We start from the raw sequence: 16,923 nt of genomic DNA, 5'->3' as shown, positions 1-16,923 counted from the left end.
ATTTCTTTAAGAAAACCATTTCCAGAATTCTGTGATAAAAGACATATCAAACTATCAACTGTTCAGCCACTACTAGAATTATTTAATAACCACAAAATGACACCACAATCCCAAATTACATTTTTTTGTAAGTTAAATATCAGTAAGAAACAAATATAAAACAATATGAATTGTTCTTCTGCATTCAGTGAAGAACTATCGTGTTATAATTAAACAATATGCTGCACAATACAGGGGTTTAATATTGAGTGCCTGTAATATTGTGTGCAACACTTGATTTTAATAAGCAATAAATAAAAGAACATTTTAAAACAATGTATAATCATAGTAAAAGGGTTGCTAACAACACTGTCATTACAAAGACATTGAGTCATCCAGCATTTTTTGCCAGTACCTTATTAAAATAGTAGATAAAATTTTCACTGCTACATGTAAGTACAATGAATAACTCTTACACAGACTGCATTACTGAGAAGCAAGCATTTACCACTAAATAACAGAAAATTGAAATTAGAGATAATAAATAAAAAATGTAGATATAAAAAGTATAAAATAAAAAATATAAATATAATAAATAAAAATTACAGCTAATTGAATTACAAATAATGCACTGGCAAACTTAATCATATATATTATATAACTTACATTTATACAAAAAATGTTATGAATAAAAAAAATATGTTATGTTTGATATCAGTCTTGTAAATATTTATATTTATGAAACAATATTAACTGAAATTGAGTATAGCAGTGTTTATAATGTAATGGACAACTTTTTAATCACAAAGAACTAACAGAATTTGGAAGATTTACGTCACTTCCCAAATTCCAATAAATTTTTAATGTGACTAATAAGTCACAATAAGCAATATGCATATACTTACCCATAATTGAAATAATAGCAGATAATATGTACGCTTATTTCTCCATCAAAATAATGCTCCAGCCACAGTAGTAGTGAACACAATTATAATAAAAAGAGTATAAATAAAAGAGTATAGTAAAAAGAGTATATAAGTAAAAGTTGTTAATATATAACAACGGGCAACTCAGATGTAAGTCTCTGACAATTAATTAATTTTGTTGATGGGGAACCACTTAGTCTTTTAAAAATAAATTCAGAGAAAATAATGTTTTAAAAAACGTGTTTTAAGACGTGGATATGATGTGAAAAATAATAATTAGTTAACACAACATTTCTTACTCTAATTATCTATAACCATTAATTATTGCTTGTTTTAATTATTTCTTCATTATTATTATTATTATAACTATTTTTAACTATTTTATGAATTTATTTTTTTCTTTTCAGTAACTGAGCAGACCTCACCCGCAGTAGTTAATCATTTAAAAATATTTTTTCAGCAGTAGAATTTTGTTGGCTATTTTCTGTGTCTGTGTGTGTGTGTTTTAAATATATTTGAATGGGTGTACATCTGCATTTCAGGATATATGCGCAGATGTGTAATTTTTTATATATCTATTATTATTATTAATTATTATTATTACTTAACTTTCTATCACTTTATGATTTTTTTTTTAAATAAAAAAATGTCTTTTAGTAGTATAGAATTTTCTACTTATCAACATTATTTATAACTCCAATTACAAAAAAATTTCATAAAAATATTTTTTAACTTTAAAGTTATCCTAAATATCCAACTGTCTTGATTAAAGTAGTTCATATAATGAATATTTAAACAATATGATTTCTGATACAACTAATAATAAATAACCCCGAATGTAAAAAAATAAACAAATACTTGTATATAAATATAAAAAATTAATTAGAACTAATAATGTTTATTTAACAATGTATTCAGTATTATGAAGGAAATTATCATCATACTTCAACTCTTTTATGAAAAGTTTACTCTGAACATAAATTATTAAATTTTTCATTATTCTTAACTATATAATATAAAAAGTGACATTTACAAAAATGTAAGCAGATAGTTTAAGCATTTAAATAAAATGAAGCCTTGCAACACTACACATAATATAAAATTAAGTACAAATCGGAAAAAAATCAAAATTATTTTAAGAAATTAATTAATATAATTAAATAAAATTGTTCTTGGAACAGAGGATCTCAGAGAGATAGTGGAAGAATACTATAAACGCATGTACCAATGTGAAAGTGAAAAATGGGATTTGGAGTTTGAAGTTCGCAAACGTGATTATGAGGTGATTACAGTCTTATGAGGTTCAGTCTTTCATAATGCATTTTTTTAATGTAGATAATTTTTGGGAACTTTTTATCAATCCATTGTGGATATAAACAAAAAAAATGTTATATTCATAAAAAAATAATTTAAAAGATTGATCAGCTCTTTTTGATAAATTAAAATATCTGATAACTGTAATAAAATAATAATATTTAGTATATAATACTTATATTCTAAATTAATTTTAATATTTTATTCAGTCATCAGGGCTGATCAAAAACCAACTGAAACTGTTAATGGTTTTTTAATGATGTAATTTATTATTTTACGACTGTAATTTTGTGATTAATATATTTTTGAAATTTGTACAGAAAAAATATAACAATTAGTGAGTAATATTGTACACACTGCATATCCTTTGAAGCATGATATATACCTGCACAAATTATAAAAAAGAAATTTTATAAAAATATTATGAAAATGCAAATTTCCTTAGTGTATGTAGTCAAATAAAAATTGCATTCTTTTACCTTTGAATGACTATTAATTTTAATAACTAATAGATAAATAATAAAGTAAAGTAAATTTTAAATATAATAAATAATATTAATTTATTATAAAATAAATCTTGATTTTTTTTTTTCTCCAATAAATGTTTTAATTGAAAATGTACAAACACTACATACTGTAAACAGAGACAGCTATATGTTAAAAAGAATCTTTATTTTCATTAATGAAAACAAAACCATAATAGAAACTGCATACCTAATATTAACATACAAAGCTTAAACTATAACTAAGGAAATTGATAATAAAATTTCTTAGCCAAAAACAAAAACATTATTACATCACAATAAAACTATAATATTGGACACATCAATTATATCAGTTTTCTAGTGGTTGATCAACAATCAAGAAAAATGCATTTTTTTAACTACATAATTACAATAAAAGTAAAAAAAAATATACGGTTTCATGATTAAATTATGTAGTAAAAAACTGATTCTTCTGAATTACAAAAACGAAGGTCATATAAAACATTGTTAGTTCTATAAGTCATTTCACAAATATTTAAAAAAAAATCCAAATAGGAAAAAAAAATTATGTTAATGAACCTTAATGGCGCCAGTTGAGTTTAATTTTTAACCTTTTCCCCTTTAGTAAAGTTAAAAATTATTATCTTAATGACCTACTTGGGCTGAAAAAAGTCTCCACTTACTAATAAGAAATAGAAGAATTACTTTTTCCCAATTAGCAACAAATTATTGTCAATATAATTATTTACATTGAATAAAAAAAGAGAATTTCAAGCTAAAATAGAAAAAAGTATGAAAGTAGAATGAAATTTTAGAATTAGGGTGCTTATTTCATTTTTAAAAAAATTTCAATACGTATTATCATAATTATACTGTCAGAAATAAATACAAAAACTTCCATTCTATACTTCTGTGGGTAATTTCTGAGATGATGTGATTAATTAATCATAGTAAAAAACAAATAAATAAAAAGAGTTGAACAAACTTCCACACCACAAATTTTATACCCAAGAATTAGTATTTCTGGACTCAGGATCTCAAAATGTCAATAAATAAAAAACCTTATGAAAGGGATCATTTTTAATGACAGTAATAATTTCTCTATATTTCAATCTATAACAGCTGGTAAAGTTAAAATAATAGTAGATCTGTATGCATGGTTACCAATTTTGACCGATGCTGCAGTTGCTACATAAAGCCCAAGCAATATTAAACATTACTAATCCAGGTGATTAATTCCTTTTACCTCACAAGATAAAAAATTAGAAATACTTACCATGTAATGATTAGCTGGATAAAAATCAATTATATTCAATGAAATTAATACATTTCCATTGTTAATGTAGAAATATTTGTCATTAAGGTTATGGACAGTAACACATTCAATAAACATTCTATACTTTATAAGAGGCTTAAAATCATTAAAAATCTTTACAGACACAGATCACAACATATTTTATACTACTGAAACACTTAAACTCCTTTTTTAATGCAAATACAGACAAATATTAAATTTAAAAAAATAAACCAATTTAATAGAAATAAAAGGAATTAATTAAAGTTAACAATTCTAAATTGAGTAATTATACTTATAAAAAATGTATAAAATATTCTGTATCCTTATGTATGAATTTATTTCCATATTTCTCAGCTTCCTTTCATTTTTAGTAGAAAGTAATACTAGTTATATGTTATAGTAAGGTAAAATTATTAATACATTAGTTAAAATTATTAATTTTCTAATAAAACAAGAGCCTGAAATAATAGAACAAAACTTAGCCAAAAAAATCAAAACATCTGCATTAAACCAGGTTGTGCTACATGTATTTTATATGTTTATGTCTCTGTGTCATTAAACTATTAGTTTTGTAGCTCCTCTACTATGAAAAATTATTAATAGTTGAATTTCAAACTTATTCAGTATAACTTGTATTCATTTATAACAACAATGTACTTGTGGTTTTAATATTATAGTCAAGTGTTATTTTTTTATATATTTTTATCCAAGCACAAGTAGCAATAGATATACTTGGTGATACTTTGAATTCACCGGTAGAAAAGTGAAGGTAAAGATAAAAGTGAAGGTATTGAAAGAAGTAAAATCCTAATACAAAATTTAAACGAAGAAAAAGTTAATTAAATTTCATGTAATTTTATTTCTATATTTAAAAAATACAAAAATAAAGATGGATGAGCTACAACTCTTTAAAGAATAAATATAACAAAAATTCCAAAACTGTATTCTGAAAAAAATTATACAATTTCTTCTCCAAATCTGGGATAAATGGCAAATTTGTTTCAAAATTATACTATAACTTCTTTTAATCAAACTTATCTGACAAGATGTTAATGAAATCTTTTGATTATGAATTACTTGCTGTTCACAAAATAAAAATAAGCTGGATGAACTTATATTATAAACTGAAAATTATATATGCTCAAGAATAGATTTCAAAAGTTTTATCTTAGAAACATACTCTGAAAACATGTAATGATGCATATTTTGTGAAATGTAAAATTTATACACCAAAACACAGTTGGATAATTACTCTACTGAATTAGCCATAAACTGAAAGAAATAATATATTAATTTATCTATTGAGATTAATGTAATACTAAACAAATAAATTTAATAGAAGTACAATGAAATGATTAAGTTTAACATTCCCAAAATCGGATTTTGATTTACTATCCATTAAAACCTTAATACAGATCTTAATTTATTTCTGCAACTTTACTTTTATAAAAAAAACCTAGTCATACATTTAAATACAAAAAAAAAGAGTCAGGATAGTTCAGTGATGTAGCAGGCTTTCAATTTAAGATATAAATGTGGCTCATAATAGTTGGTATATTTGAGGTAAGGTAGTAAACTGCATGTTTACAAACTGATTATTTCACAATAGTGGGAAAATTTTTGGGAGTAAAATCCTTGCAATAGAAAAGTATGAAGTAAGGATGAATATTACTGAAAATTCATTAAAAACAATATGAAGGAACCAATCAATTTTCTGAAGTAATAAATTATCTAGTAATTATACATCTATTAGTAGATTTTACATCTGCTGAAGTAATTATACATCTCCAAATGATCAAGTTGAGAAGAGTACTTCACCATCATGATGGGGATGGTTAACATTAATGTTAACAAGTTCTAATGAAAGTTATAGGAGGTTGGACATAATGTTAACAACACTCTTGTGTACTTACCGACTGTTGGCTGTGAATAAATTTTTCCAGTTTCATACAATACCTAATCTCATAGCCTTTCTCTTGGGTAGAGATGCTGGTTGGGGGATAACTTTAAATAAAATTTCCTATTTTATTTACTTTCAGCAGTTTATTACTTTGAATCATGATAGTGTTTTTTTATCAGTGCAATCACTCTGGTGGAAACTGTAATCTGTACATGTAACAGTTACAGTGTAGCACTGCTCCTCTGAACCATATTACTGTCGGTATAGCCTATGCCATGCTATATTATCAATGATGCTAAATGTAATAATAAATATAAAATTCTGTGTACATCCTATAATAACAGAACTAGTTAATGTACAATTCCTGAGCTTGAGAGCAGAACTTTCCAAAATATGCATAACTTTTACACATTTAAATTAAATTAACAAATTTGTTTACTTTTTATAAAAATCACTCTTTCAACTTAGTGTCTTCCTACTGTTCTTTTTCCATTCCTTTTTCAAAAGATTTATGTAATATTTCCTTTAAAATAAATAAATATAGTGCATAAAATGTCAAATGAAATATTATGCTAAAGACACATTTCAAATACAGTTTTGGGAAAAAACATATTTATTTATATGTGTTTAGATAATAATTATGTATAGTGTTTTAATTTTTTCCACACTGTAGTTTTTGATCTTTTTTCTAATTAAATACTAATATCTTTATGTTCCAGCCCATCTATAGTACTCCTAGTATTGCTGAAACGTGTATTTCATATTGTAGAAAATATAATTTCAGTACTTATATTGTTTATTTAATATTCTTTTTTTATTTTTTATTTACTTAATATATATATAAATTTTTTTTAATGTTGTGCATATGTGTATTATTTAAGAGACTTATATGATTTACAGTGATTGCCAATCATCTTCATGATTACACTATAAATTAACATACAAAATTAAATTTTAAAAATCATTTACAAATATTTATAAAGCATAGATTGAATCAAAAGTTGCTTAACACCTACATAAAATTGATTTGATAGTAATATATTATATCTTGGTGGTGATGTATATAAAAATGGTTACCCCTAATTATTATATTTAACTTCATCACGTCATTTCTAATTATAAAAGGATATTAAGCAACTTCTGACTTGCTTTATATAAAAGATATACTTGAATAAATAACATGAACTTTCAATTTTAAAATTTGGAATAATATAATAAGTAAATCATATAAGGATTCTTTCAACATGCGTTTTTCCTTTTGTTATCAAAATATTAACTTTGAATTTACAGGTTTTTTTGTTTTTAAGCATTAATCTGATAGATTTGTTTTTTTGTTTTTTTTTATTATTACTTTAGAAATGAATTTAATAATTATTAGAAAATGTATGTATCTTTCTGTCAACAGATTATTTTAATTTCTTAATTTGAATAATTGTAATATAAATAACATTATTTGTATTTAAAAAAAAAAAAATCCTTTGTTCTTTAAACACAAATCCTTGTACAAAAGATCCTTTATCAGTAATCATTATTTTATATGTAGACTTATACATTGACACATGGTTTTAATTAATTAATGTTTTATTATTATTGGTATATTATTTTTATAGTATAGTTTTAGTCATTTATCTGCATATCCACAAAACACAATCATTTAAAAAAAAATAAAAACTGTCATTATAGAACAGCAAAAACAGTACAGTGAAATTTAACACTTCACTTGTACAAGCTATTTTAAATGCTTTAATCTTGAAGATAACTGCAAAGCTTGAGACGCATGAGCTTATTTGTATATGTTTTTTTTTTGTGCTTTTTTGTTTGGTTTTTAATTGTACATTATAATTAAAATATATTAACAAATTATAACCAAAAATTGTTTTAATATTATTATTACTTAAATTTATTTTATGTTTACTGAATAAGTATATGAAAAAACAATTAATTAAAAAAGGCAATTCTAAAACTCACTTTTAATTAATAGTGAACAGCTATTTCACAATGAAATTTAACACAAATAAGTAAATATATCTTACTATATAAAATAATTGCAATAAATTAATTACAAAGGCAACAGAGCCTTCCAACATTTGAAGTTAAATCTTCCTCAAAATTTGCGCAAGTGAATTCCTTTTATACTAAATGCTATGAACTATTACAACATCTATTTTGTGAAGGAGTATGGCTTCAGTTAAATTACTCTTTCTTTTTCTGTTTAGCCTCTGAAACTACTTTAAGGTATTACTTAAGAGGATGATATGTATGAATTTAAATGAATTGTAGTCTTGTACAATCTCAGGTCGACCATTCCTGAGATGTGTGGTTAATTGAAACCCAACCATCAAAGAACACCGGTATCCAGGATCTAGTATTCTAATCCATAGCAACTGCCTTTAGTTTGATTTGAACCTTAGGACTCAGATTTAATTAACTGTATTATCCAAAATAAACTCAACTTGAGATCAAAAAAGACTTTCCTTGCTGCACATTATCCTTACCTTGAAGAGCAATTAAATACTTACTATCAAAGATCCTACATTTCAAATATTGAAAACATTTAATACACATAAAGAACAATTAAATGACTATAAAATATAATAAAAATGATGAATACAATCAATTACAATAACCATAATTCCACTCATTGCTTTTTGAATTCCTGTACACCCTAAAACAATTACTAAACTATTGCTATGAACATGAAACCAAAATGACATCCACATTAAAAAAAAAATTATTTCTATAAGCAAACTATTTTCTTGACATTTAAAAACAGTTTTTCATTTTTAAAAAAATTAAAAATGAATAAATATTTCAGTAATCAAAATTCTAAGTAAAGAATTTTAGATAAAATCCTGGTTAGGTTAGGCAATTTTCATACACGATACATAACTGTCATCGTATTACCTTGAACAAGTTTAAGATTATGGGTGAATTAATCATCTATTAAAAAAAAATATCAAGTAGTTTTCTGAACTATTCTTATAACTTATTATGCACTTGTAAAATGTAATAATAATAATCTTTAATGTAATAATAATATTAATGTAATAATAATCTTTTCTAATGAAACAATTTTTGGTTTAATTACTAATCATATAATAATTGCCTTAAAAATCATTTTTCATGTTTATTCTTGTTTGTGAGCATAATGATTAAAGAAAATAATACTTAAATTACAATAATATATTTTGTATTTATTAACATAAGTATAAAATAGTTCATAATGTTTTATTTTATTTTGGTTTTAATAATAACAGTATTTTTATGTCATGTGATGTTAAAAAAGTATTGAATATTGAAGAAAAAAATGAATGAATATAACTGAAATGCATGTCTTTATATTTTTAAGACAATTCTTCACTTTCTTATGTCAAATATGAAGAATTTTAAAATTAATTATACGTTACTGTAATTTATTTAATTCTGCATTAATGAAAAATGACAATAATTTATTAATTCTCTATTTATATATTGTTGTGATTTGATACATATAAGTAGTTACATACACTGGTGAAATTACATTATATTGTATATTATGAACAAATGTTATTGTGCAAGTAACAATAATATAAAGAATAAATTAAGAAAGAAAAAAGTGTATCAAATACTCTGCATCATATCTACATATGATGCATTAATTATGTATAATGTAGTATATTTGGTAAAAAAATAAACCAAACAGAAGGTAGGTTAAAAGCCAAGTACAGTGCAATCATTCAATTGTGCACATGATAATCATGGAATTAATAAACCCACTATGTGGATAATTTTAATTATATATCCACTATGTAAATAATTCCAAATAATGGACTATGGACTAGAATACAGAGATAGTCACATTTGACTGTTTCATGGAATGTAGTTAAGCACAACTGAAGATGTCTTACAGCAAATGTTGGAAATGTCCATCACCTTCTTGAAGGCAGATGTCAAAAAGTATGGAACCCTTTGCACCATACTTTTTGACACCTTTTGTAGGACATCAGGGCTAATGGAATTCATCTCTTTCTGTTACTCTTGGTTACTCAGTCAGTGTGCTCAAGACAAATTATGTGTGATAAAATGATCTTAATATACTATTGAGCAGCCAATTATTATAGTGTTGTGATAATGTTTACAATTATTGCCTGGAATAAATTTCAGCCAGTTTTTATCACTTCATCTCTCATCATCAAAAAAATTAACAGTACATACATAAAGTCTGTTTGTTATAAAGTCAATAGGTTAAATAAAACGTTTTGAATAAATATAAGTAATTTAATAACTTCATTATAAGTAAACAGAACCTTGTAAAGTTTTGACCAGAAACTTTGCAGCAAAATTACATGAAGGCTGTCAATGGATTATGACACTTTTGAAAATTTTTTTGATGGCTCACAAACCAAAGAAAAATTACATTAAAACAATTTTGTGCTCTCAGTTCCTTAATAAACTTTGGAATTTAAAGTGTAAAATTAGACTGTAGCCATTTTTTAAATACAATTACTGAACACAATAAAATAAAGGCTCGACATAAAAGAAAGTTTAACACTAGAACGACAAGCAATTTGACATTACTAAAATGGTGTGAAGGATCATTTTGACTATCAGGATAAATGTATTAAAAAATGATGAATATGGCTGAAAGAAATTCTTAAATTAAAAACATTCTTACTTGTTTTTTCTATTGGATCCAGCACTTTGCCATGTGTATAATTTTTCTAAAGCACTCTTGTTTCACAGAAGACCAACAAAGCTTATTTATATATTATTGTTTGGTTTATGTAATTTTTATTCTTTTCACAATAAACATATTTATATCAAGTAAAATAATTTGCATATATGATTTGTACTTTTCCTGTACATTTTTTTCAGAAAGCTTTGTGATGAGTGCTGCAGTAATGACAGGTGTAGTTCCACATCGATCGGACATTTTTCCATTTTTTAAATAGCACAGGTCTGCTACCTTTTCTTCATCCTTCAGTTCTTTTTCTTGCTCTTTCTCTACCTTCAATTTATTTTCCAACTGAAGGATGAATTTATTTTTTATTTTATCTGTTACTTGTCTGTAAAATTCCAGTTTCCCATTCATTTCCCTATCTAGCAAACATCTTTACTGTTCATGAATCTGACTGAGTCAGGGGAGATGATTGGGAAAAATTAGCAGTCGCATTCTCTTCAATGATAACTTACTCTCATTTGTTTCCAGCAAAAATCCACTATCTGTGTCAGGCATGTCACCTTCTGATTCTAAATGCGAATTCTTTAAAAGTCTTGAATTTTTTTTGGAAGACCTGCTTCATGAAACGTGACCAAAGGCATCTATTGTGGTCAAAGAACACAAGGAAACTGTTAGATGAATAGCATGAGAAAACTGAGCTCATTATTTTTTATTATTAAGAAAGTGTTATGTAGTGATTCATAACTTGGATCTGCTACAACTTATATAGTCCTACAAACAATTCTTTGAAAATGTGTGTATGTGATATTGTAACATTTGAAAAAGAAACTTATTGAGGGTAGATTGATCCATCTTGCTCTCTGCAATGTCAATAAAATTTCCAAGAAAGCATACAGGATTCAATTCACTAGATAAAAAAAGTCAATATATTTCTTGATAAAAGTGTAAAACTGAAAGTTGTTTGAGAACAAAATGAGATAGCGATCATTTTGACTCCAACCATTGTTCTGTGTCAAAAATAAAATCTTGTTTCTTTTCATTCTATAGTTACAATTTTTATACAGAATTTAAATGAAGATTAAGAAACTACCAGATATAAGCTAACAGAACGGAATTTTCATAATTTATTACAAGTAAAAGTACATTACCTTATCCCATTCTCTGACAACCTGGTTTTTAGTTGTTTAATGAAGGATTTAGTGGGGGGAAGCTGATTTTTTTATACAAAATAGATTTGAAATTTTAATACTGAAAAAATGAATTTATAATCTCCCTCAAAGAGTAGTTTTGCTAAAAAAAACAATAACTACTGGTCTTCAACAAGGGTGCAATCACTACTCCATGTAGTGTTACAGAAAATGTTTATACATTAAGATTTTGATAATCTACTAGATTTATCTATTGTAATGCTGAAGCAGTACAAAGAACATGGTATTACTATCATAATCATGTTTATTTCTAAAACTTACAAATAAAAATGGAAAGATTTAAGAAACTTACCAGTAATCTGACATCTGAGAATAGAAATTACACAAAAGTGTAATTTTTAAGAGCATCTTTTTATAATAAACACATTAGACAAAGGAAATAAATGTTATTATGTATGCTTATGCAAATTATTTTAATTATGCTGATTCTATCAAAATTAGCGGCATATGACAGATGAGATATATTGTTACTCAAACAACACAAACTAAAAAAAATTAGAATAAAATATTATAACAATATACATTTTAAATGTGAAGTAACTTGATGTCTAATATTAAATCTTTATGTTTAATAGATAGCAGATCTTAACAGCCAAGTGAATGACCTTCGTGGTAAATTGTAAGTATAAGTGATTGAATTATCTTATAGATTGAATTTATTAATAATTAAAATGAGCATAAACTAAAAATTAGAACAGAGATAAATTCTACTTTCATATAAATGTTAAGATAGGTTTAATAGAATAAAATATGTTATATAATAACCAGTAACATCAAAACCACAAACAAGTCTATCAACAAAATCATAAATAACAAGAAAAAGGGCTAATCCTGAATAAGTTTTAAAACTTATGAAGGTGAATTCATAGTATTGTGACACAAACTTTCTTTAATAAAGATTCTTTTTGAATCAAAGGGTCTATCCCATGAAATAATTGTAGAGCCACCTCAATTCACAGCAAAAGAAGATGCATATATTTAGCCCCTCACTTGACTCCCTTATTAGAAGATGAGAGAGTTAAAAGCACCTGTAATCAGTACAACTGGTTGCAGTGCCATCTATCAAGATTAAAATTTTATATAGTGTTTAGCAAGTTACAAGTTGTTATAGTGATTAGCACGGTAACTTTTAGATTAGCCGCTCTCAAGTTCATTTTCGGCATGGATCATGCTTTTTCCATGCATCAATTTATCCACCTCAACTTCTTTCTTAAAATGCATATGCTGTATGCCTAAGGTCATAATAAAAAATAAAATAAATTAAAAACTGACCTGGATCAAACCTCCAACGCTTACTAACATTTGTTTAACACAGAAAAAATTATATTTTTTTAAAACAAAAAATAACTTCTTTCATTCATTATTTATTTTATACTCAACATATTAAAAACCTGAATGATTCATTAATACTTATTTTTCATCATAAATACTAATAAATCAATTGCCAAATACAGTAATAAAACAGAACTTATAAACTGAGATATGTGTTTTTGTCCTAGATTACAATCGGTTTTAATTCCTGATTATATGAGATTAAATTACATTAAAAGAATTAAAAAAAAAAAAAAATTCAAATTATTAATGCACTAATAATATCTAATATAAGTAAGAAAAAAGAAAGAAAGAGTAAAGGGAAAAACTGCTTTTTAAGTATTGGGCTCAGAATACAAAATAAGCATAGCCAGTGCAACAAATTAATATTATTACTATTTTTTAATATATAATTAAAAATCAAGTCTTAAGTTGTATTAGGGACTGAAAGATATCTCTCCATTGATGAGTTTAAATGGTTAATTACTAACATTTATAACAAAAAATCAATAAAATAAACAGTTATTAACATTTTTTTTATTCATCATATAAATCTGGCATATGTATATCATGCAGATTGTATATATTTTATTAGCATTTGGATATTGTATTTATTTTATTGCACTGTAGTATATATGTAAGTAATATGCATATGGCATACTATGTTTTTTACAATGAAATTTATAACTATAGAAATATCTTTTGAGCCCACTGCAAGGAAACATCTTGCAGAATATAATTATTAGAAAATATAAATATATTTAAAAAAAACAATAATTCATTAACAAAGTTTATTTCCATTTTTTAAAATCCATTAAACATAATAAATTATTTTTATAAATAAGTGAGTGAGTGTGAGTGACAGGCGTTTATAGCTTTATTTTAATAAATAGTATTTTTATAGATTTCTTCCAGTATACAAGGTTTGTAAATAAAGTAATGAACTAGTTTTTTTTTTTTGGCAGCCAAAGTGGCAACACTGTCACTAGTAAACATATGGTTATATGAACAGCTGATTTATATTAGGTATCAATATTTTTAGTTTATTGTTGCCGCATGAAACGTAAACAAACTTTTCATGAAATGAGTTTTTGTTGTGCGTTACAAAAATGAGTGATACTAATTATGAGCAATATTGTGCAATCACGTTTTGTGTTAAACTCAGTGAGAATGCTACTGAAACTTTTTCAAAATTGAAAAGGCATATGGAGATGACGCTCTATCACGAGCCCTAGTTTTTTGGTGGTTTAAAGCATTTTCAGATGGCTGGAATCAGTTGTGGATGATCCATACTCTGGAAGACTGTTAACATCAAAAAGTGACGACAATGTTGAGCAAATCAGAAACTTTATATAGTACAACTGGCAATTAACTGTCAGAATGATTGCAGAACAATTGAATTTGAACCATACACCTCAGTTCATCAAATTTTGACAAACGAATTGGACATGAAAAAAGTTTGTGCAAAATTGGTCCCAAAAATCCTCACTATTGAACAGAAAAATAGCAAGGTAAAAGTGTGCCGCGATCTTCTAGGGTGAATTGAAACTGATCCTTTTTTTCTAATAAATGTTAATCATTGGTGATGAATCTTGGATACTCGTATTTGAGTACGACCCAGAAACAAAATGCCAGAGCAAAGAGTGACACACTTCAAACTCACCATATCCAAAAAAGCAAAAATGAGCAAATCAAAACCATGCTAATTTGTTTCTTTGATAGTAATGGCATTGTCCATAATGGGTTTTTGCCTACAGAACAGGCTGTAAATCAATATGTTTACCGAAAAATTCTTGAAAGTGCTTAAAAGAGCTGCCCGTGTGAGACCAGGCATCAAAGACAACTGGATGGTGAATCATGACAATGCACCTTGTCATATTGCACTTTTAATTAATGAGTTTTTGCAAAGAAAAAATCCTGTACTGTAGTTCCTCGGCCACCTTATTCATCTCACTGAGTCCCTGCGACTTTTTCCTGTTCCTGATTTTAAAAAACACCTCAAAGGACACCATTTTGGAACAGTAGAAAACAAAAAAAAATGTAACTGACCATCTGAAGGATATTCTGGTTTCTGAGTTCCAACACTGGTAAGAAGAGTGGGAAAACCATTTGTAGTGTTGGGTGGCTTCCCAAGGGAACTATTTTGAAGGTGATAGGGTCCATGTATAATTGAATTTAAATAAAAAGTTTTTCTGAACTAGTTTCATTACTTTATTTACAGACCTTGTACATTCCTTTATGAGTCTAACCTGTTAAAAGATGTCAAGAACATAACTGATAACTGAACAACATTTTTACTTTACTCTTTATATTAATAACTTAAAATTATAAACAGCTATATGTTGGATTACACTTGCTTATTTTTAGTACACGTTGGTTACCTACTGGGTCCAGTGGTTAACTCATCACAGCAAATCAGCTGATTTTAAAGTCAAGAGTTCTAAGGTTCAAATTCTAGAAATGCAGTTACTTTTGTACAGATTTGAATACTAGATCATGGATATCAGTGTTCTTTGATGGTTGGGTTTCAGTTAACCACAAATCTCAGGAATGATCAACCTGAAATTATGCAAGACTACACTTCATTTACATTCACACATAACATCCTCATCCATCTTCTGAAGTAATACCTTATGGTAGTTCCACGGGCTAAACAAAAAAAGAAAAGTATGTGTTAGTTGATATTAAATTCCTTTTTTACTAGGGTTCTGAATTAAAATGGAATGTATTATAAGTATGGTTTAATTTATTCTATTTGGCTTAAGCCTAATCTCATTTACTTTATGCTACTTTACAGTTGTATACCTTTTGTTTTTATCTGTCGCAAAAATCTTTTCCTTCATAAAGTTTAAACTACCTTTATTTGATTAGTGTTAATTATGCTTCATAAATGACATACTTCATACACTTAACTATATATCTCTTCATCCACTCCCTGAAAAAACTGATCTTTTTCTAAATATTAAAAGAATAAATACTAACACATAAGTGATAAATTTATTTAATCTAAAATTAAAAAAAATATTTGAATTATTAAATAAATTTAATAATTTTTGTAATATTAAATTGAAATTATTAATTATTTTTATTCTAGCGTCAAGCCTACATTAAAGAAGGTATCCAAATATGAAAACAAATTTGCTAAGCTCCAGAAGAAGGCTGCAGAATTTAATTTCAGAAATCAGCTCAAAGTCGTCAAGAAGAAGGAATTTACCTTAGAAGAAGAAGACAAAGAGGTAAGATTAAAATATAAAAAAATTAATATAATGTCATTAAACATAATCTTTATACATATATTTTCATTACATAATTTTTAAATTTGATTCAATTATAGAAAAAAAGAAGACTTTATAAAGCTTTTACAGTACAGTATTATACAATTTTTATTTCTTAATAGTTTAGTTAAATGTTTTAAAGTAATATATGCTGCCCATAATTTAAAAAGAAAAACCGTTAATTTAAAACTTTTTTATCATATAAAATTGATTAAAATAAAAACAATATTATTCATTTAAATTATTCAGATGCTACTAAAAGTTGTGTCTTTTGTTATTGTTATCTCTATTTATTATTTTTTTTTAATATCATATTACTTAAAGTGAAACAATTTTTTTATTGATAAAAAATAAATAATATTAGATTTTTAATATAAATAAAAAAATCCAGTGAGAAACAGTAAATTGTAAACTGCATATTATCATACTCTGATGATACCACAAGACCTGGAACTTCAAGTCAGAAGCATCCTGGAAATTAAAGACCGAGAGTAAGGCAAAATGCCATCATCTAATGCAATGTTAGTTGATCTTCATGGCAAAGTGGTAGCTTCTCAGTTTTTCATCT

General features: G+C 25.8%; 1 protein-coding gene across 8 annotated transcripts in view; it reads left to right on the top strand.

Moving 5' to 3' along the window:
* Positions 1 to 16,923, top strand: part of wupA (troponin wings up A) — a 98,226-nt gene that overhangs the window by 70,168 nt on the left and 11,135 nt on the right. For 6 of the 8 annotated variants that reach the window (XM_075356838.1, XM_075356836.1, XM_075356842.1 and 3 more), the window contains 2 exons: positions 12,345 to 12,388; positions 16,175 to 16,316. In XM_075356838.1, coding sequence (XP_075212953.1) covers positions 12,345 to 12,388; positions 16,175 to 16,316 — 186 coding nt within the window. Of the gene's footprint in view, positions 1 to 2,086; positions 2,188 to 12,344; positions 12,389 to 16,174; positions 16,317 to 16,923 lie in introns of all 8 variants that reach the window. The other 2 variants (XM_075356837.1, XM_075356841.1) reach the window with 1 other exon arrangement.

Source organism: Lycorma delicatula, chromosome 2, assembly GCF_047948215.1.
Source record: "Lycorma delicatula isolate Av1 chromosome 2, ASM4794821v1, whole genome shotgun sequence".
NCBI lineage: Eukaryota > Metazoa > Arthropoda > Insecta > Hemiptera > Fulgoridae > Lycorma > Lycorma delicatula.
This window is presented reverse-complemented; position numbering and strand designations above follow the sequence as displayed.